Source organism: Trichosurus vulpecula, chromosome 3 (genome assembly GCF_011100635.1).
Source record: "Trichosurus vulpecula isolate mTriVul1 chromosome 3, mTriVul1.pri, whole genome shotgun sequence".
NCBI classification, from domain to species: domain Eukaryota; kingdom Metazoa; phylum Chordata; class Mammalia; order Diprotodontia; family Phalangeridae; genus Trichosurus; species Trichosurus vulpecula.
This window is the reverse complement of record NC_050575.1, coordinates 161,325,786-161,346,226: the sequence shown is the minus strand read 5'-3', so window position 1 is coordinate 161,346,226 and position 20,441 is coordinate 161,325,786. Positions and strand designations below refer to the sequence as shown.

The 20,441-nt window shown below is 45.6% G+C and overlaps 1 protein-coding gene across 1 annotated transcript; it reads left to right on the top strand.

The window, feature by feature from the left end:
* The first annotated feature begins 10,648 nt into the window (after positions 1 to 10,648).
* Positions 10,649 to 18,501, top strand: DPM2 (dolichyl-phosphate mannosyltransferase subunit 2, regulatory). Its single transcript, XM_036750860.1, has 4 exons — positions 10,649 to 10,704; positions 15,510 to 15,599; positions 16,220 to 16,322; positions 17,596 to 18,501. The coding sequence occupies exons 1-4, from the start codon at positions 10,702 to 10,704 to the stop codon at positions 17,652 to 17,654; spliced, it is 255 nt and encodes an 84-aa protein (XP_036606755.1). The 5' UTR covers positions 10,649 to 10,701; the 3' UTR covers positions 17,655 to 18,501.
* The last annotated feature ends 1,940 nt before the right edge of the window (positions 18,502 to 20,441 follow it).

Below are 20,441 nucleotides of genomic sequence, written 5' to 3'. Positions count from 1 at the left end.
TTATGACAGTGCTGTGGTACGTGGGGTGGCTGGGAGCCAAGGATCCTGGCGCTGGTTTGGATGGGACTGGACAGCAGCCAGCACTGAGGGAGGCATATCTTGTAGCTTCAGAATTCAGAGGCAAAGCTAAGACCACCAAGGGGAAGTTTAGTAAGGAGATTACAAATTGTCCTTCCAGATTTAAGAGCTGTTGGTCTCTTGTCAGGGCTAGAAATCCTTCCAGACATTACTCAAATCCTGCTCCTCAATATGTAGTGGTTAGAATTGTGCCATGGTAAGATCAGCTGGCCCTAATTCACATTCTTCACACCCCCACTGGCAACCCTTGAAGCCCCTCCGTCTTCAAACTCAGTATCCCTAGGAGGGAGGGCATAAAAAGAAATCTGGTTTAAGGTCAGGTGCATCTAGTTCCCCATCTTCTTCCCTCAACCACAGCCTACACACCTGGCTCTTTTCATCTCAGTGGAGACCCAGGCAAGGAGGGTCCCAGCTGAGTTCTAAGTTCTAGAACAGAGGCCTGTAAGGGGGATGTTTTCTTTGTCTTCCTCTGACTTCCCAAAGCAGGAGAGACAGGGACTGAGCCAGCTTTCTCTGTTGGTGTGGACAGCAGGCAGCCCATAGACACCTGTTGTCACATAGGAAAGTGTGGTTAGCTAGTTCCTCAGCCTTCCCAGCTACCCTCTCTCCCCTAAGAAGCTCCCCAGCCTAAAGAGTCCTGAGCATTTACCCCAGAGGAGGTAGATGCCAAGGGTCACAAAGAATGAGATGGCGATGAGGGAGCTGGGTTCTGGGTTCCAGGGTCGGCAATGGTCTGGGCAGGCACAGGGAGTCTGGATGAAGACCTCCAGGTGGGCGGGCAGCAGGGACACGTGGACCACAGTATCCACTGGGCTGCAGTTAAAGTGGACCAGGGTGTTCAGGGAGCTGCTAGGCCAGGCTGGAAAAAATAAAGGCGTCAAGTTGGGGCATGGGGAGCTCTCAAGATTCCAGCCTTCTGATTCCAAGTACCCTCATCCTCCAACCTCTCAACCTCTTGCCCATAGGCTTCTCCCAGTAATCATCCACATGGCAGATTCTAACCCTTTTCCTAATGATAATGGCTAGCATTTATATAACATTTTGTTTGCAAAGCCATTTATAAGTATCTCTTATCCTTGCAACTACCCTATGAGGTAGGTCCCCATTTTCAGATGGGGAAACTGAGGCAGACATTAAGTGACTTGCCTAGGGTTACATAGCTAGTGTCTGAGGCTGGACTTGATCTAGTCTTCCTGACTCCAGGTCCAGTGCTCTATCCACTTTGCCGTCTAGCTGGCTCCTGATTTCTCAGTCTCATTAACTACTCCTTATTTAGCACAAAAGATTCTCAAGTCCAGACAATCTCCACTAACTACCCTTAAGCTCAAAAATACAACCCTGAGCTTCCACCAGCCCCTCAAATAGGCATTTCCCACCCCAGTTCTCACTCCCAAATGAGATCCTTAAAAAAGATCTTTGGGTCCATACGGTAAGCATTTGATATATACTTTTTTGTTCATTCTTAGAAGTATTTCCCAAATCCTTTTTCTCTCTTTGACTTCCTAACCACTTCATGGAACCAGATAAAATTAGGATCAAAGGCTTATCTAGTCTTACCCCCCTCACTTAACAATTGAGGAAATGGTGGCTCAGAGAGGTGGGAATAAGCCCTACTGTGTGCCAGGCACCGTGCTAAACACGTTTTTAAATATTGTCTTGTTTGATCTTCACAACAACCCTGAGAGGTAGAGGCTGTTATCATCATCCCCATTTTACAGATGGGGACTTCAGTTACCAGAGGGTAAAGTGACTTGTGCAGAGTCACACAGCTAGTAAGTGAGGCCCAATTTGAACTCAAGTCTTCCAGACTCGAGGCCTGGTGCACTCTGTTCCCTTCAAACATCTAGTTGCTTAGAAAGATCTGCCGCGCCACACGAGATGGCAGAGCCAACTCTACGGTCATAGTAGCTCACATTTATACAGCACTTTGTAGTTAAAAACTCTTCACAAAAATCCCATGAGGTAGAGAATGCCAACATCATTCCCATTTTGCAGAAAGGGAGGGAGAAAAGCTAAGGCTGAAATGGCTAAGTGATTTACGGGTCCCTTGGGTCCTAGCACAGGACTGCCCACCGATCCACCCCGTTCTCACCAGGGTACGTGACAGTCAGGACACCAGTGCTGCTGTTGTACTGAAATTCACTCCTTTGGTGCCTGCCATAGGCAGTGTGGTGCAGAGCCCCCGAGCCTGCCTGCCTAGAGGAGGAAGTCAAAGACAGTGCCTTAGCAAATGAGACTCAGCTGGGGGAAGAAAGGCAGAGAGAAGCATTAGGTTCAGTCTTAACAGCGGAGTCATGGTGAAAGTGGCTGGCAAGCCCCTGGCTTTCTGGGAACGTTTCCATGCCCCCTTGTCAATATGAAAGGAATAAAGTCTTAAGTTTGTCATGCATGTAAACAGAATAAATAAAGGGAAGGGGTCTTTTTCATAAAGAAAATAATGAGACACACTTCTCCAAGGACTCTCAGAGGAAAAGTATGACTGCATTGAAAATCAAATCAACCTGTTCCCTGTACCCCCTTGATAAGCTTCTCGCAGCCCAGCTTGGGAACTCTTGTTCTACAAGGTAAAGATTAGGTCATTTCTCTAGGGGTACTCACATCTCACTGGGGAGAAGGGAGCCCGGACAGTCTGAGGCAGAATTTGAACTTGGGTCTTCTTGACTCGTAGTACAACACCCACCCACCCCCACCTCTTCCCTTACCCCACACACATATCTTCCTATATTTTATGACACAAGAAAGCTAAGGCCACAAGGTCCGGTGAAGTTCACATGGGAAGAACCTCAGCAGAAGAGAGACTCAAACCCAGGCCTCTTTAATTCACATGCCAATCCCCTTTCCTCTCTACCACAATGCATGTGATTTCATAATTTCTACCCGGGATGGGAAGGCAGGCAGGGTGAGGGTCTCCTTACCTCAGGGTCACACACGCAGCCACCTGTACACAGTCAGTGGAGGTGAGGTTAGCAGGTTCACTGAAAGGCTGGCAAGGGCTGAATTGAACGTATCCTCCAGGTTCCTTGTCAGGGGCTAAGGGGATGGTCAGGGGCCCTATGGCAGCCAGATTGACCATCTGATGACTCCCCTGCAGGAGGCATGTGCAAGGGTGAACCTGGACACAGTTCACCTCCTGGGACAGTGTTCCCCGCCCCCAGGGCAGGAAGCTCAGCAAAAGCTGCAGTGTCAGGGTCCCCCAATACTTCATCCTGAACGGGGACTTACAGAAACTGACTTGACTCCTGCCACCAGGGTGAGAGAAATAGTAGATGAGGGTGAGCCAATCCCTAGGGAGGAGACGGGTGGGGAAGGCAGCAGTAGGAGCCACTCAGAGGGTGGGGTTGGAATGCCCTGGCCTTTTTCTGGCTTTCCAAATTCTACCCATTCTTCAAGATCCTCCTCTGCATCCTGGACCACCCCAGCCCCTAGTCACCTCTCCCCATTCCCAAATCCTCCATAGGGCCTGGGGGCCTTTCCCTGAGTACCAATTAAATGCTGACCAGTTTGAAGAATTTTCTTCATCCCCTCTAGATTCATGGGTCAGTTCTTGTCTCTTCCTTGCTCAGAAGTTGTCAGTGGCACCCTGGTCTCCCTAGCCTGATTTATGCTGGAGCTAGCTTGGTTAAATTTTCAGTTTGAGCTTTTACACCTTGGGAATCAGCAAATGCTGCAGTCAGGGTATGGTGTATTGTTTTGTTCGTTGTCTAGTCACATAAAAGTGCTGGAGGACATGCTACACTGGAAAACGTGTTAATGGTACAATTATTTATTGTTGTTCGACAATTACTGAGTCATTTCAGTCATGTCCCCATTTGGGCTTTTCTTGGCAGAGATACTGGAGTAGTCCGCCCTTTCCTTCTCCAGCTCATTTTGCAGATAAGCAAACTGAGGCAAACAAGGTTAAGTGACTTGCCCTGGGTCATATCGATAGCAAGTATCCGAGGCTGGATTTGAACTCATGAAGATGACTCTTCCTGACCCCACTTCCACCACCTAGCTGCCCAGTTAAACAATTACCAACAACCATTGTTTAAAGCCTTCCACAGTGTGCTTCTAGTTTACCTTTCCAACTGCATTTTATATTACTGACCTTCACACTCCCCATTCTCACTAAACTGAATGACTGGCTGATTCCTGGTCTTTGGTGATTCCCCCACTCTGGGCACTTGCACAGGTCATTCAATATAATAATAGCTGGCATGTATATAGCACCTACTATGTACTATAGATGCTACTAAATTCTTTACAAACATTATTTCAGTTGATCCCCACAAAAAACCTGGGAGAGGTGCTATTATGGTAGCTTTTTTATAGATGAGGAAACTGAGGCAAACAGGCTTAATGACTTGCCCGTAGTGACACATCTAGTGAGTGTCTGAGGTCAGATTTGAACTCGAAAGTTCCTGACCCTAAGTTCTGTCCTCTGAGCCACGATGCCTCTAATATATGCCTGGAACATAACTCTGGCCCATCTTGGGGATAGGAACTGGACCTGGGATTTCACTGGAAGTGCCTTTTCTGCAGGCTGTGTAGTCTTAGGGAATTAGCTAGGCTCCTGAGAGATAAGATAGTATTTGAATCTATGTCTTTCTGGTTGTCAGCAAAAACTTAAACAGTTAGTATGTGCCAAGCTAAATGGTGCCAAATTCAAGGGATACAGAGGAAGGCAAAAAAAAAAAAAACACGTCAAAGAACACGCATCCTAGTGGGGAGATAAGGAAATAACCAGGCACATGCAAGAGATGTACAGAGTAGATGGGGAACTAACAGAGGGCAGAAGGTTAGCGACTGGAGAGCCCAGGAAAAGCCTCCTGCAGAAGGTAGGATTTGAGCTGAGTCTTAACAGAAGCCAAGAAAAGTGAGAGGCCTCAGGAAGGGAAGGCAGAGCATCCCAGTCATTTGGGACAGCCAGAACAAGGAAGAGATGCAAGATGGAAAGTCATGTTCAAGGAACAGCAAATAGGCCAGTGTAGCTGAATGGTAAACTTGGTGAAGGGGAATCAAGTGTAAGAGACTGGAAAGGTTGGAAAGGGCTAAGAAGAGTTTTTAAATGCCAGACAGCAGTTTCTATTTGATCCTGAAGTCACTGGAAATCATTAAGCTAGGGAGAGGGTTAACATAATCTTACACTTCATATTTTTTAATTTAATATTTTATTTTTCCCCACTTACATGTAAAACAATCTTTAATATTTACTTTTTAAATGTTGAGTTCCAAATTTTCCTTCCCTCTGCTCCCGCTCATTGAGAAGGCAAGCAATTTGATATAGGTTATACATGTGCAATCATGAAAAACATTTCCATATTAGTCATGTTGTGAAAGAAAATATACCCCCAAAACTGAGAAAAATAAAGAAAATAAAAAAAAGTATGCTTTGATCCGCATTATATCTTATACTTTGGAAAAGTCACTTTAGCAGCTGAGTGGAGGATGGGAGTGGAAAGAGACTTAAAACAGAGAAGCTGAAGAATCTAGCCAAAAAATGAGAAGACCAAACCAAGATGGTGGTGGCGGCTCTTGGAGTGGAGAGAAGCGGCTGGGTACGGGGGATGTTGTAGAAGTAGAAATGACAAGATTTAACACAGAATTAGATATGTGGGGTGAGAGTGAGGTTGAGGATGGCAACCCTGGCCAATAGAAGAGTTGGGAAGAGGGGAGGGTCTGGGCAGAGATAAGTTCTGTTTTGGACGTGTTGAGTTTGAGATGCCTATGGGACACATACAATTTGAGATAACCAAAAGGCAGTTGGCAATTGATTGAGAGATAAATAGATCTGGGAATCATCTGCATAGAGATGATAATTGAACCCATGGAAGCCCATGGTATCACCAAGTGAAGAGAGTGAAAAGAGAGGAGAGCCCAGGGCACAACCTTGGGGCACACCCATGGGTGAAGAGCCAGCAAAGATAAAATAAAAGAAAGAGGCAGCAAAAGAGATTGAGAAGGAAGCAGTCACAAAAATCTAGAGAGTATCCTGGAGGAGATCAACAGTGTCAGATGCTGCAGAGAGAGGCCAAGATGAGGATTCAAAATGTCATTAGATTTGGCAATTAAGAGATCATTGGTGGGAGGGGGTGGGTGGGTGGGGAGGTGGCACAGCTAGGTGGTGCAGTGAGCAGAGCACTGGCCCTGGAGTCAGGAGGACCTGAGTTCAAATCTGAACTCAGGCAGTTGACACACTTACTAGCTGTGCGACCTTGGACAAGTCACTTAACCCCAATTGCCCTGCCCTCCCCCCTCCAAAAAAAAAGAGAGAGAGAGAGAGAGAGAGATCATTGGAAACAGAAAATAATTTAAATTTGAATGCTAGTTGTATTACTTTCTATTTTTAGAATCTCTACTCTCAGTTTCTCTAAAAATAGAAATGGGGATAGCAGCACTCTAGGGAAGACATGGGCCAGAAGATGAGCCTTTGATCTTTGTGATTTGTGCCTGGTTGAATGCATCGGTTTTATGTTTTGATCTGCTTGGTGTCAACTGTAGTGAGAAGTCCCCTCCTTTTGAATATACTGTGAAAGATGAATAAATGTGGTATTGTAACATTGTAGAGGGCAGTTTCAGTTGAATGATGAGGTCAGAGCAGAGAATTTAGAGAAGAGGTGAAGGAGACCTCTGTTGGGAATAGCTTTCTAAATGTGTTTAGCCAGGAAAGAGGAGGAGAGATACAGGATGAGAGCTAGGAGGGATGGTTGGATGGGGTGAGGACTTTTAAAGGATGGGGTCAAGACAGGTTTTTTTGGTTGTTTTTTAGTCTCCATAACCTCATTTGGGGTTTTCTTGGGCAGAGATACTGGAGTGGTTTGCCATTTTCTTCTCTAGTTCATCTTACAGATGAAGAAACTGAGGCAAACAGAGTGAAGTGACTTGTCTAGAGTCACACAGCTAAGTGAGTGTCTGAGGCTGGATTTGAACTCAGGAAGATGAATCTTCCTGACTCCAGGCCCAACATTTTATCTATTGAACCAGCTAGGTGCCCATTTGTAGGCAGTGGAGGAGAAGTCAGTAGAAGGGATTTAAAAGAGTGGGGGAATGATAGTGGGGGTAATATGCAGGACGAATCAGGAGGCAGTGGCATCCACTGTGCACGTAGAAGGATTGACCTTGGCAAAGAGAAGGGCTGCCTCTTTATTGGAGATATATGGGGATGATGGAATAAGGAGAAGAGGACAAGGGGGTCATCTCTGGGTTTGGTTTCCATTTTTTTTGGAGGTGAAGTCCTCGGCCAGTAGTAGAAAGAGGGGGTGCTCTGGGAGGAGTGTTGCTATGGAGAGCGAGTGAGTGAATTGATCAGGAAGGAAAAGAAAAGAATGTTTGCTTTGTTACAGTGAGGCCCAGATGAGATCAAATACCGTAAATTTATAGTGTACCAAATCAACATGGTTTTCATGATTTTCTTCAGCTCTATTCAGGAGCACGTGAATAGGAGTGAAGGAGGCAGATTGTGGGGGTTATGGCACAGTGGATAGTGCCTGTCTTGGAGTCAGGAGACTCATCTCATGAGTTCAAATCCGGCCTCAGACACTTACTAGCTGTGTGACCCAGGGCAAGTCATTTAACCCTGTTTGCCTCAGTTTCCTCATCTGTAAAATGAGCTGCAGAAGGAAATGGTGAAGCACGCCACTATCTCTGCCAAGAAAACCCCAAATAGGGTCACAAAGAGTCAGACACAAATAAACAAAATAAGAAGAAGGTATAAATGTCCACCCTGCAAATTTAACGATTGACTCATGAGAGCTGGCTCCAGCACAGCCCTGGGTGAGAGAATTAATGTCATCAGGAGGCAGCAGGGTCTCAGTGACAGTCAGAAGATGGAAGCAGTGAGAAAGGAAGATGTTTAAGATGAAAGGATGATTGTTAATTATGGAGTAGGCATTCCAGAGGGCACAGAAAGGTCAGGCAGATCCAGAGGAGGAGGTTGGAGGGGTAGTGTTGAGGCGTATAGGAGTAAGGGAGCAGCCAAGTGAGGACAGAGCAGCCTGGGGTTCAGAATAACTGGGATGTGTGAGTATAAAAGGATCGAAGTAACCTATCTGTTGAGGAGTGAGTCTAGGAAGAGTTTCAGTAGTTGAAGAGAGATGCTTTGAGGGAGGCACCTGATTAGAATGAAAGTATAGTATTATTTTTTTTGTCAGTCTAAAGGAGTACTATTATTATGAACTCCATTTCACAGATGAGAAAACTGAGGCACACAGAGGTTAAGTCATTTGCCCCAGGGCCACACACCTAGTAACTGAGGCTGGATTTGAACTCAGGCATAAGCAGACTAGACAGTACGGGAACTGGATTAGAGGTTGGAGAGAGTGTCTTACCTGCCTTGGAGAAATATCTGGAGGGGTCTGGCTTTCTATTCCCTATGTCAAGTCCTTATCTTAGCCTGTTGAAATCCCTCAAGGCCCAGCTGAAGGGCTACTTTCTCCTGGGGGAAACCTTTCCCAGGATCCCCCCAAACTGAAACTTATCTATCTCTCCCAAAATTTTCCTAGAAGGTCATGCCTGGATCTCTCCCTTGTTCCTATCACCTTCTACCTTGTATTGTACTTACATGGGGAATTTTCTCCTTGCATCATACAAATTGACAAAATTCCCCCTTGCCCCCTCCCCAAGATTTGTAATATCTTTGAAAACAGAGCCTGTGTTTTGAATCTTTGTGGTCCCAGCATGGAGCGCAGGGCTTTTTATGTAATAGACACTTAATCAATGTTTGTTAGAACTGCAAAGGATCTCACTACAAGAGGTCAGTCCTTAGCAACCCCCAGCACAGTGTTGATTTTACTGGAGGCACCTGATAAACGTTTGTTGGGGCTCCTAGGGAGGGGTCTGGGGACTTAGGCCTAGCCTGGGTAGAAGAGATAGCATGATGTACTGCTAAGAGCAGCCCCTCGGTGACAAAAAGGATAGAGTGCAGAACTTGGATCCTACCTCAGACACTTACTAGCTGTGTGACCCTGAGCAAGTCACTTAACCTCTTTCAGACTCAGTTTCTTCATTTGTAAAATGGGGATAATAATAGCATCTACCCCAAGACGGTAAGGATCCCCACCTATATTAGGTGACACATAATTACCTGTGTAAATTGCTTTGCCAATTTTAAAGTGCCATATTGTTGTTGTTCGGGCCTGTCTGACTCTTTGTGACCCCATCTGGGGTTTTCTTGGCAGAGAAACTGGATCAGTTTGCCATTTCCTTCTCCAGCTTGTTTTACAGATGAGGAAACTGAGGCAAACAGGGTTAAGTGACTTGCCCAGGGTCACATAGCTAGGAAGTATCTAAAGCCAGATTTGAACTCAGGAAGATGAGTCTTCTGATTCCAGGCCTGACACTCTATTCACTGTGTCACCTAGCTGCCCTTAAAAGTGCTATATAGAGAATGACTGAACAAGTTGTGTTATATGAATGTAGTGGAATACCATTGTGCTTTAAGAAATGATGAGCAGGCAGACTTCAGAAAAACTTGGAAATACTTATATGAACTGATGCTGAGTGAGGGGAGCAGAACCATGAGAACATTGTACACTGTGTTCGATGACTGACTTTGATAGACTTAGCCCTTCTCAGCAACGCAAGGACCTAAAACAGCTCCAAAAGACTCATGCTGGAAAATATCATCCACATCCAGAGAAAGAACTATGGAGTCTGAATGCAGAGTGAAACAGACTATTTTCTTTTTTGTTTTGTTTTGTTTTCTTTCTCATAGTTCCTCCCATTCGTTCTAATAATTCTATACAACATGACTAATGTGAAAATATGTTTAATAGGAATATATCTGTAGAGCCCATATCAGATTGCATGCCATCTTGGGGAGGGAGGTGGAGAAAATTTAAAACTTATGGGAGTGCATGTTGAAAACTAAAAATAAATAAATTTATTAAAAAATGCATATGCTAAAAAAATCCAAAAACAAAACAACTGCTGTTTAGCTATTATCATGGAATGGCAAAAGCCGGGTAGTGGAAGCTATGAGACCCAAGCTCTGCATTTCTAAACTAGGCTGCTGAGTGACCTTGGGCAAATTACTCCCTATCTCTGAAACTTGAGCTCGCCCACTGTAAAGTGAAGGCGTTGGATTAGATCAGGTGTTCTTGACCCGGAGTCCACGGGACCCCTAGATTTCAGGGGTTCTGTGAACTACGATGGGGGAAAAAATCACATCTTTATTTGCACTAATGCTTAACTAAAATTTAGTATTTCCTTCAATTATGAATTTAAAAAAAATTATTCTGAGAAAACGGTCCACTGTCTTCACCAGACTGTCAAATGGGTCCATGACATAAGACAGATTGAGAGTCTCTGGACAAGACGATCTTCCTCTTAAGGATTCTTCCAGGTCTAACTTTGAAGCAACATACCCAGCCCTCTCCCTGACTCCCCTTTCTGCTTGCCCATCACTGGAAACTACATTTCCCACAATGCCTTTCGAGTGGGTGGGGCTCACAGGACACCTACTGTCACGCGCTGCTTGGACGGGCCAACTCTGGGAGGTGGAGCTTCGGCATTCAGAGAGACGTGGTCGATCTCCGGAGGTGAGGGCGAGGAACTACGACTCCCAGGGTGCACCGTGACTCTGCGCCGGAAAATGGATTAGTCCGGAAGTGGCATGTGTCCTGCTCCAACGGAGATCCGGCAGAAATGGTGAGCGGAGGGTGGGGGTGGTGGCCTTCTGGGAGGGGGTGTCCTGCGATAGTGGTGTCAAAACGAGAAGGGTACGAGAAAGAAGTGGCGGTTGAACTGGGCCTTACATATCACCTAGTCCAGCCGCCCCATTTTACAGGGGAGGAAACTGAGGCCCAGAGAGGGGTAGTGATTTTCAGCAAGTTCACCCGGCGAGTTCGTGGGCTTGCTAGATCTCCTAGGCCTCCCAGTGAACCCCCTCTCTGCAAGGGTGGCAGCCCCTCTAGCCCTGGGGCATCCCTTTCTGCTTCCTTCTTATGGGACGTTGGGTCGGTCGAGGCCTCTGACGGGTTTTGATGCACCAGAGATGGTTAGGAACTTTCCCCTGGTCACACCGCGGCCCTATTGGGAGGTTTAATAAAAATTATAGATAATTATATATAAATATAAATATATATTTTCTTTCTAAGCATCGTCCCTAAACCCAGCAGAGTCCCGATTGAGGCCCCCACGATGCACAGCGGCGTGATGATTGACAGCGTACGCTTTGTGCTTTTAGTAGGTTTCTGTTCCTCGAAAGAATGTGTGTGTGCGGGGGTGGGGGTGGGGGTGGTTTACTAGTAAAGATCTCTGGCTTCCAGTGTTTGGGGTCGTGGCTTTGGTTGCCGGTTGTGTGGTCTTCGTTTACGTGGTTGCAGTCATTGTGTGAGGTGTTCTTCTGGTTTGTGCTTGTTCACTCTGTATCATTTTTTTTGAATCTTCCCAGTTAGTGCAGTGATGTTCCAATGTTCATGTGCTACAATTTGTTCGGTCATTCCCCGATCCTTGGGCACACTGTTTCTGTTCTTTTGCTCTTTGCTGTATGTATATTTTTGCACTGATAGGTTTTTGCAATAAGTTGTCAAGGGCATAAATCCCAATTTTTGTAGCTTTTCCTTCCCACTCTTTCTAAATTCTTGGTGTGCTTGTGGTCCCTCCTCCCAAATGCTGCCGTGCTTTAAAGCCAAGATTCATTCTCAGCATCAAATCAGCCCATTCTCTCTCACCCCATTCTGCAGATGTCTGTTGAGAGCCCATGTCTAGAGCCCTTTGAGGCTGAACCCCTGCTCTCCTCTCACCAAAGGGTTTCCCAGGCAAGGTCTAGAATCATGAAAAACCACTGAAGTCCCAACTATTTTGTCTTCTCTGTGCTAAAGACATTTCTAATTATGACATTTTATCTGTAGGTCCCTTCCACTTTGTCATCAGCATCACCAAGAACTTACAGAACATCTAAATACCGTGTTACTAGGCACTATGCTAGGCAGTTGTGGCATTCCGTGTTCTGAGGGCCCATCTATCTCTAATATTCTATTTTCTGAAGGTCTTTCTAGTGCTAATATTCTATATGCTGAGGACTCCTATAGCTCTATATTTTGAGGTCCTTTCTAGCGTTAATGGGGCAGCTAGGTGGCTCAGTGGCTAGAAAACCAGGTCTGGAGCTAGGAAGAAGACCTGAATTCAAATTCAGCCTCAGACATGTACTAGCTCTGTGACCCTGGGCAAGTCACTTAACCCTGTTTGCCTCAGTTTCCTCATCTGTAAAATGAGCTAGAAAAAGCAATGGTAAACCACTCTGGTATCTTTGCCAAGAAAATCCCAAAATGGGTCACGAAGAACTGGGCATGACCGAACAACAAATCTCGCCCTAATCTATAGTCTGGGGTCCCTGCCAGCTCTAATATTCTATGTTCTGAGGACCTTTCCAGCTTTATGGTTTAAATAACTACAACACAGGAACAAAATGCTACAGATGTTCAGAGGAGGGAGAGATGGAAGGTAGCTAGTTGTCAAGGAAAGGTTCATAGAGAGATTGGCATTTGAAGTGAACCTCAGTGGGCAGACAGGCCTCAGGGCATAGTGGGAAACACACTGACTCTGGAGTCATGAGGACCTGGATTCAAATCCTGTGTCAGACACTACTGCTGTGATCTGAGACAAGTTAGCCGATCTCTGTAGACCTCAGTATCCTCATCTGCAAAGTGAGAGCTTTGGACAGGAGAACTTGTGAGGTCCCATCCGGTTGGATGAGCCAGTGATTTCATTTATTTATTCATTTATTAATTCATTCATTTATTTTTATCCATTAATCCATTCCTTTATCTATGTATTCATTCATTTGAGGGTCCTCTGATTTTAGTAGGTAGAGATTGGAGAAAAGATGTGACAGGTAGAGGGAATAGCATGTGAATTTGAGGGACCTTAGAGACCATCAAATTCAGCCTTCTTATTTCACAGCTAGGAAACCAGGGGGCCTTGAGAGGGGAAATGGCTTAGAGGGAAAAGATTTGGAATTACGTACAGGCTTCCTGACTTTTGACTCCCTACATCCCACCGCTATGTCTTCTTTCAAAGTAGCCAGGAGAAGAGATGAAATGTCTCTTCCCTCCCTCCTTCTGGTATCACCCTTTGGGGAGCTAGGAGGGTGAAAGGTTGCTTCTATAGTCAGGTGCCATCACTGTCATTTTGTTTAGCTGTTTTCCTTTGTTCCCAGGGAGATAACTTGTTTGCCCCAAAAGTATGGGGAAAGATATATATCAAGAAATATTTATATATATATATTTTGTTTTGTTAAATATTTCCCAATTACATTAAAAAAATTTTAACATTCATTTCTTAAAATTCTGAGTTTCAAATTCTCTTCTTTCTTTTTGGCCTTCTCCTACCCCTTAGACGCCAAGCAATAGGATGTTGATTAAAACTGATTTTGATATAGAAACAAAAGGCATCAGTATATATTATGTTTAATATATACTTATATTTAATATCATCAGCATCAGTATATATTAAATTTAATATATTTTTATATATATATATATATTTAGTAAATGTCTGGAGCTAGAGTGCTTACCTCCCGCCTTTTAGTCCTCTGTTCCATCCTATACCAGTGAGTGGGCTTCTCCTTGAAAAGGAGGAGGAAAAGGCCAAGATAGAGGGAGATTATTTTCCTGTGATGCCCCTGGCTTATCTTCTTGGTGCTAAGGCTCAGTGTTGCTCTGTTTTGTAACTGTATCTGTACCTGGGGAATGGAATCCCTGGAGCCTGTGGGGTTTGGAGAAATTGTCAGAGATAAAGCTTGAAACCCCAGTCCCTTTCTCTAGAGTGAAGCTGGGGCTGCTAGCCACCAAGCCGGAGACAGGCTTGGCTTTGTTCTTCTGGATGGGAAAGTGACCAGATCCCTCATGAGGGTTTGAGTGAGGCTGATGGGCCTAGTCACTGATGAATAAGGGGAAATCTGTGTCCTGGGTGCTGTGAGAGGAGAGGAATTGGGAGTTTTATTGCCGGGGCTTTGTTTCCATTGTTTCTGTGGGCTTCTATTTTTTTGTCTTCAAAAGGTCACTGTGGGTGCGAATGGGGCTGTCTCATCTCCATGGGTCCAGAGTTGGAATAATGCTTTGTTGACACTCATTGGTCAGATCATGGGACCTTGAATCATAGAATCCAGAATTTTAACCTTTTTCATGACGTTAATCACATTCTGCCTTGTGATCCTGATTTAGGACCATAGAACCCCAGAGAACCTCAGAATATGGGCTGTTCAAATATAGGGACCATAGAACATAGAATGTTCAGTTGGAAAGGACTTGAGAAGGTTCTTGAGACCAGGAAGGCTGTGTTCCGTCAGCTTTAGTTAGGGACCTCTAGAAGCTGGGGGTTGAGGTCACCCCCAGAAGGCTCAGTCTTTGCTTTATTGGATCATGGGATCCAGAGCCAGCAATGATCTTTTAGCCTGCTCCCTCATTTTACACATGAAGATGCTGAGGCCTAAACTTGCTCAGGATCACACAGGTAAAGAGAAGCATGGTTGGAATTCAAATCCAGCATCTTTTGACTCCAAACCCAGTACTCCTGCAGCTATAGCGCACTGTCTCAGCCACGATGAAATACTACGAAGAAATAGTGCTTTGGACAGGACACCTAGATTCCTTGGTTACTTTTCCACTGCTTGCCCTCATGGCAGAACTGAATCTCAGTTTTCCCATCAGTAAAATGGAGAGATTGCTCCCTTTGTCTCTTGATCTATCATGGGTGCCATGAATTATCACACATCCACTTACCCCCGACTTGAGTCTGGAGCTGCCTCATCTAATCCTGAGCTTAGAAACAGAATATAGGAGGAGCTTTATAAATGTTTAGCCTGGAGAAGACAAGACTTGGAGGACATGAGAATTTTGTTCAGGTAGTTGAAGAGCTTTGTGAAAAAGGGTTTAGATGTGTACCATTTGACAACAGAAGACAAAACCGGGCACAGTGAATGGGTGGAAGTTTCTAAAAGCATAAAAATTAGGCCTGATATGGGGTAGCTAGGTGGCGCAGTGAGTAGAGCACTGGCCCTGGAGTCAGGAGGACCTGAGTTCAAATCCAGTCTCAGACACTTGACACATGTATTAGCTGTGTGACCTTGGGCAAGTCACTTAACCCCAATTGCCTTGCCAAAAAAAAAAAAAAACAACAGAAAATTAGGCCTGATATAAGGACAATTACAGCTGTCCAAAATGGCATGGGCCAGCTTGGGAGGGGTGACCTGCCCTTCTTTGGAGGTATTTAAACAGAGGAAGGATGATGCTTGTCAGGTGTGCTCTAGTGGGGATTCCTTTCAGGCATGGGTCGGAGTAGGCGGCTGCTGAGGTCCCTTCCAATGCTCAAATTCTGTGGTTTTGTGATAGTTTCATGACTCTCTCGGCTTATCAGAGTCATAGATCTCTCCTCATCCCCCCACCTGCCATGACATACACGCCTTCAGGTAGATGATTGCTCAGTAATGCCTTCCCTATTCTCCCTTATAGGCCACGGGAACAGACCAGGTGGTTGGATTTGGCCTGGTGGTTTTCAGTCTTGTGACCTTCATCTACTACACCATTTGGGTGATCATTCTGGTATGCTGTTTCTCCCCGATCCCATCACTGATAACAACCTTCTCCCCTCAGAGCCTCCCTTCACAGAGCCCTCTGCTTCCTCACTCCAGAATGGACTTGACAGTCATGTTAATGTATCTACATTTGTGTCTTATCCCTCTTCTAGAGGGCAACGATGGGAATCTCTCTGAACTCCCGGTCTTTTGTAGTACCCAGGACAGTGCCCTGAACCCAGCAGGTGCATAATCTTCGTTTGCTTAATAACCATTTGTTGAATGAATATAACGATGTGCCTTATGTTGTCGTTGAATAGGCACTTTGAATGTTTAAAGGATGAGTAGCATGTCCCTTCATGGGCTACTTGCCTTCTCTTCCACAGCTATCGTGGCCCCAATTTTAAGCCCTCACTTTCTTGAGCTTTCCCTGATCATAGGCATCTGCCGGTCAGGCCATGCAGACCAAGCAGTAGCTGGGTGTTATTTTCCCTCTGGGAAGTGGGAGAGTGGGTGGCTTCCAAGAGAGCCAGCATCACCTTGGCCTTCAGGACTGTCTCTGGTGCCCCCAAATCTGGGCACTGCTGGCTCTGGGTGGTAGAACTTACTTAAGTCTCTCTCTCTCTCTCTCTCTTTCTTTCTCTCCAGCCCTTCATAGACAGCGATCACATCATCCACAAGTACTTCCTGCCCAGGGAGTATGCCATTATCATCCCTCTAGTGGCTGGCCTCTTCTTGTTGCTGTTTGTGGGTAAGTAACCTTCCTCCTTCCCTCAGGAACGGGGAGAATGAGAATGTTTCAGGAGTGGTTTACAGGACAGCAGCTGTTTAAGCTTCTTCATTACTGTAGATCATGATTTCATGGGATACTCACCACTTCACCAAAGTGGCGTCGAGGTGCCATCCATAGTGGATAGAATACTGGGCTTGGAGTCAGGAAGACCTGAGTTCAAATCCTGCCTAAGATACTTCCTAGCTCTGTGACCCTGGGCAGTTGGCTTAATTGCTTATGTGTGCCTCAGTTCCCTTACCTGTAAAATGAGGGAGTTGGATCTCATGACCTTCTATGGTCCTTTCTAGCTCTAAATCCATGTATGATCTTAGGAAATGACTTGATCAGGGTCTCCTGTTAGTGGTACTGGACTTGGAAAGACTTGGGTTCACATCCCACCTCAGACATTTACTGTATGACCCTGAACAAGTCACCTAAACTTAACCTCTTTCATGGGAAAATATCACCACTGGTTTGCAATGAGGATCAAATGTGAGAATGTAATTAAAGCACTTTGCAAACTTTAGAAGTGCCATATCATTGTCATTTATTATTATGATCGTTAGTGGAAGATCCAAGACCAGGACCTAAATCTCCTGATCGTCTGGTCCTTCCCGCTACTCGCTATCTGTCTGAGTAGAAGAAAATGTCACTTATGGAAGGGGCTTTGAGAGATGATGACATCATAGTCTCAGAGCTGGAAAGGGCCCATTTTTAGATGTCATGTAGTTCAGTGCCATATGACGTGTGGATCCTTTCTCTAATATGTGCCCAATCAACTAGCCTTTGTTTGAAGACCTCCGGGGACCATTCCTCCCCCACGTGAGCGGGGCTACACCAGCAGCAGTTCTGGCTCCCCTCACCCTAGGTATGGCTGAAAGATGATACTCCATGGTCTCTACAGGGGACTCAGTCTGTTGTTTTTTGGCTGAGAGGTCCCTCCTGCTGCAACAAAAGTTTAAGTCTAACGTTGTCTCAATATGAAGTGGTGAATTTTCTACCCTAAGAGTGTTCAGGGAAAAGGCAGGGGACTCCCTAGCAGGGGGCAAAGAAGGCATTCGTGCATGGAGTGGGAGACTAGTCTCCAGGACAGCCAAGGTCCCTTCCGCCTTGCTGTTGGTACTATTCAGTGTTAATCACTTGCTTTGTTAGGGACCACTGTCACTGTCCTTGCTTTGTGTCCTCCACAAGCCTCCTGTAAAGGGCGGTGACCTTGGCTCACGAAAGGACATTTCTGGGCTTTCTGTTCCAGGGCTGTTCATCACTTATGTAATGCTGAAGAATCGGAAACCAGCCAAGAAGACAAATTGAGGGAGGAGACATAGCCAGACTTGGGGAGGAAGCTGGAGGTCAGATCTTGGACCCCGACCCCATGTGCTGTATCCCAGCAGGGCGTGGAAGAGACTCTGGGGACAGGGATTAGAGAGGATCCTGTGCCCCTGTTCTCACCACCACCTCTCAGGCCACGGTGGGCGGGGGCAGGGGGTGCAGTCCTGATCTAAGGACACAACTGATAAACCTCAGCATCCCAGATGCCTCCTGAAAGGTGTACATTTTGGTTCTGTGGCACTGGCCTGAATTGAGTTCTATCTATGACTGCCTGCCTCCTTCATCCTGGGATCCAGCCCTTGTGGGAAGAGCAAGAGGAGGGCATTCCAGCTTTTCTTCCTAGGCCCCTCTCCCAGTTTTATGGGCGAAAGAGACAGCAACCTCCTTCCATCTCTCCTGTCCCGCTCAGGCTCTGCAAATGAGCTTTCCTTCACATTCCTATAGTTCCCTTCCCTTCTCTACCTCTGGCTCAGTGGGAAGTCAGCTTTTCAGAGGCTGACACAACCTTGGGCTCATCCTGGGATACAGGCTGTACTAGACAAATCCCTGGCCCTAAATTCACTTCCCTGGGAACAAGACTAGATCCCAGCCTGGTGAAAGGGCCAAAGAGAGGGAGATGCTCAGTGCAGGCTGTGAAAACTGTAGAAACTTTGTGGACCAAACTCCTGGCACTGCCAGGGATAAAGGCCTGACAGATATTGTTTGTCCAATGTGCTGTGTCACACTCTGTACCCATCTGACCTCCATGTGGTCCCTACACCCCACCACAGCCTCTGTGCTGCTGAGCGTCCAGCTTCATCTCTGTGTTTCAATAAATATTTAATACGTGTCTGTCTCGGTCATCCCTCCACACCCTACACACCCCCGGACCATGTTCTCGGTCGGCTGGGGGTTGGGAGCAATATAAGTAAAGTCTGAACCCAGCTGAGCTTTGTAGCTCAGAGAGAAGAGAAGGTCAAGAGGTGGATGGGGAAGCCTGGTGATATGGACATTCCTTTCACCCTAGAATCTCCTCTCCACCCCTGCCTGTACCTACATCCAAGGAGTGTTGGGTAGGACTCACCTGGCCAAAGATCCATGTGACATTTTCAGACAGGATCCCTCTGAAGGGGGTGGGGGTGAGGAGAGGGGACATTCACTGATCCTGAGGATAGAAATCATCAGTGACTTGGCATTCTTGGACTGTGCCCAGCCTTTTGGTGGGTTTATTTTTTTAATTAAATTTTCTTTTCTTTTTTTTTTTGCTTTTTGGCAGGGCAGTTGGGGTTAAGTGACTTGCCCAAGGTCACACAGCTAGTACAAGTGTCAAGTATCTGAGGCCGGATTTGAACTCAGGTCCTCCTGCCTCCAGGGCCAGTGCTCTACTCACTGCACCAGCTAGCTGCCCCTTATTTTCTTTTTCAATTAAAACTAGGCCTTTCTCCCTCCCACCTTCGCCCCAAGTTGAAAAAAAAAGAAGAAAAAACAAAGCCCTGGTAATGGTTATTCAAGCAAAACAAATTCCCAAATTGTCCACGTCTAAAAGTGTCTATATGTCTCACTCCGCACTTGTCTCTCAGGAGGTGAGTGGCATGTTTCATCGTTAATCTTCTGGAATCCATGCAGTCAGTTAATCAGTAAGCATTTATTAAGTACTTGTGATGTGCCCGACCTCTGCTAAATAGTGGGAAGACAAAGACCGGCCCTCAAGGAGATTATGTATTCTTTTCAAAAGACTTTATTTTTTTCAATTAACAAGTATTTGCTATCTCTCCTATCCCTCTGGGAAAAAAAACCCAAACCCTTGCAATAAATGTTTATTCGGCAAAACAAATTTCTGCATTGGCCATGTCCAAATATGTGGGTCTCAATCTGTATCTTGAATCCATCAGCTCTCTGAGATGAGTAGCTTTCTTCCTCATCAGTCCTCTGGAATTGTGATTGGTCCTTATGTCCATCACTTTTCTTAAGTCCTCAAGTCCTTACGATGTTATAATTACGTAAATTGTTCTGGTTCTGCTCATATCCCTCTGCCACAGTTCATACATGTCTTCACAGGCTTCTCTGACACTTGTCTCCATCATTTCTTACAGCAGAATAGTGTCTTATCACATTCACATACTATAACTTGTTCAGGTTTTCTTCAATTGACAGGCATCCCTTCAGTTTCCTTTTCTTTGCCATTGGGGGTAAAAACGGCTACAAATATTTTTGTACATTTTTGGTTCTTTTCCTCTTTCTTTGATTTCAATTTAGGTCTAGTAGCAGTATCGCTGGGTCAAAGAATACATACAATGTAGTAACTTTTGGGGGGCACAGTTCCAAATTACTTCTCAGAATGGTTGGATCAGCTCACAGCTCCACCAACAGTGCAAGAATGTGCCTGTTTTCCCACAGCTCCTCCAGCATTTGTCATTTTCCATTTTTGTTAAATTTGCCCTTCTGATGGGTGTGAAGTGGAACTGCTGAGTAGTTTCGATTTTCATTTCTCCAAATATTAGTGATTTAGAGCATTTTTAAAATGGCTATTGATTGCTTCAGCTTCTTTCTCTGAACATTGCCTGTTCATATCCTTTGACTGTTTACCAATTTGTGCTCAGCCTTTGGGGGCGATTGGAACTCCCTCAGTCCTCCAAGCCTGCCGCTAATTGCCCCTGGACGAGTCACAATTCCCTTGACCTTCAGTCTCCATCTGTAAGATAAGGACTGGGCTGTGGTATATAGGATCTCTGTTCCATACTACTATAGTGTCTTCAGGCCCCCTTCCTAGATAAAGTGATGTTGGTCTCA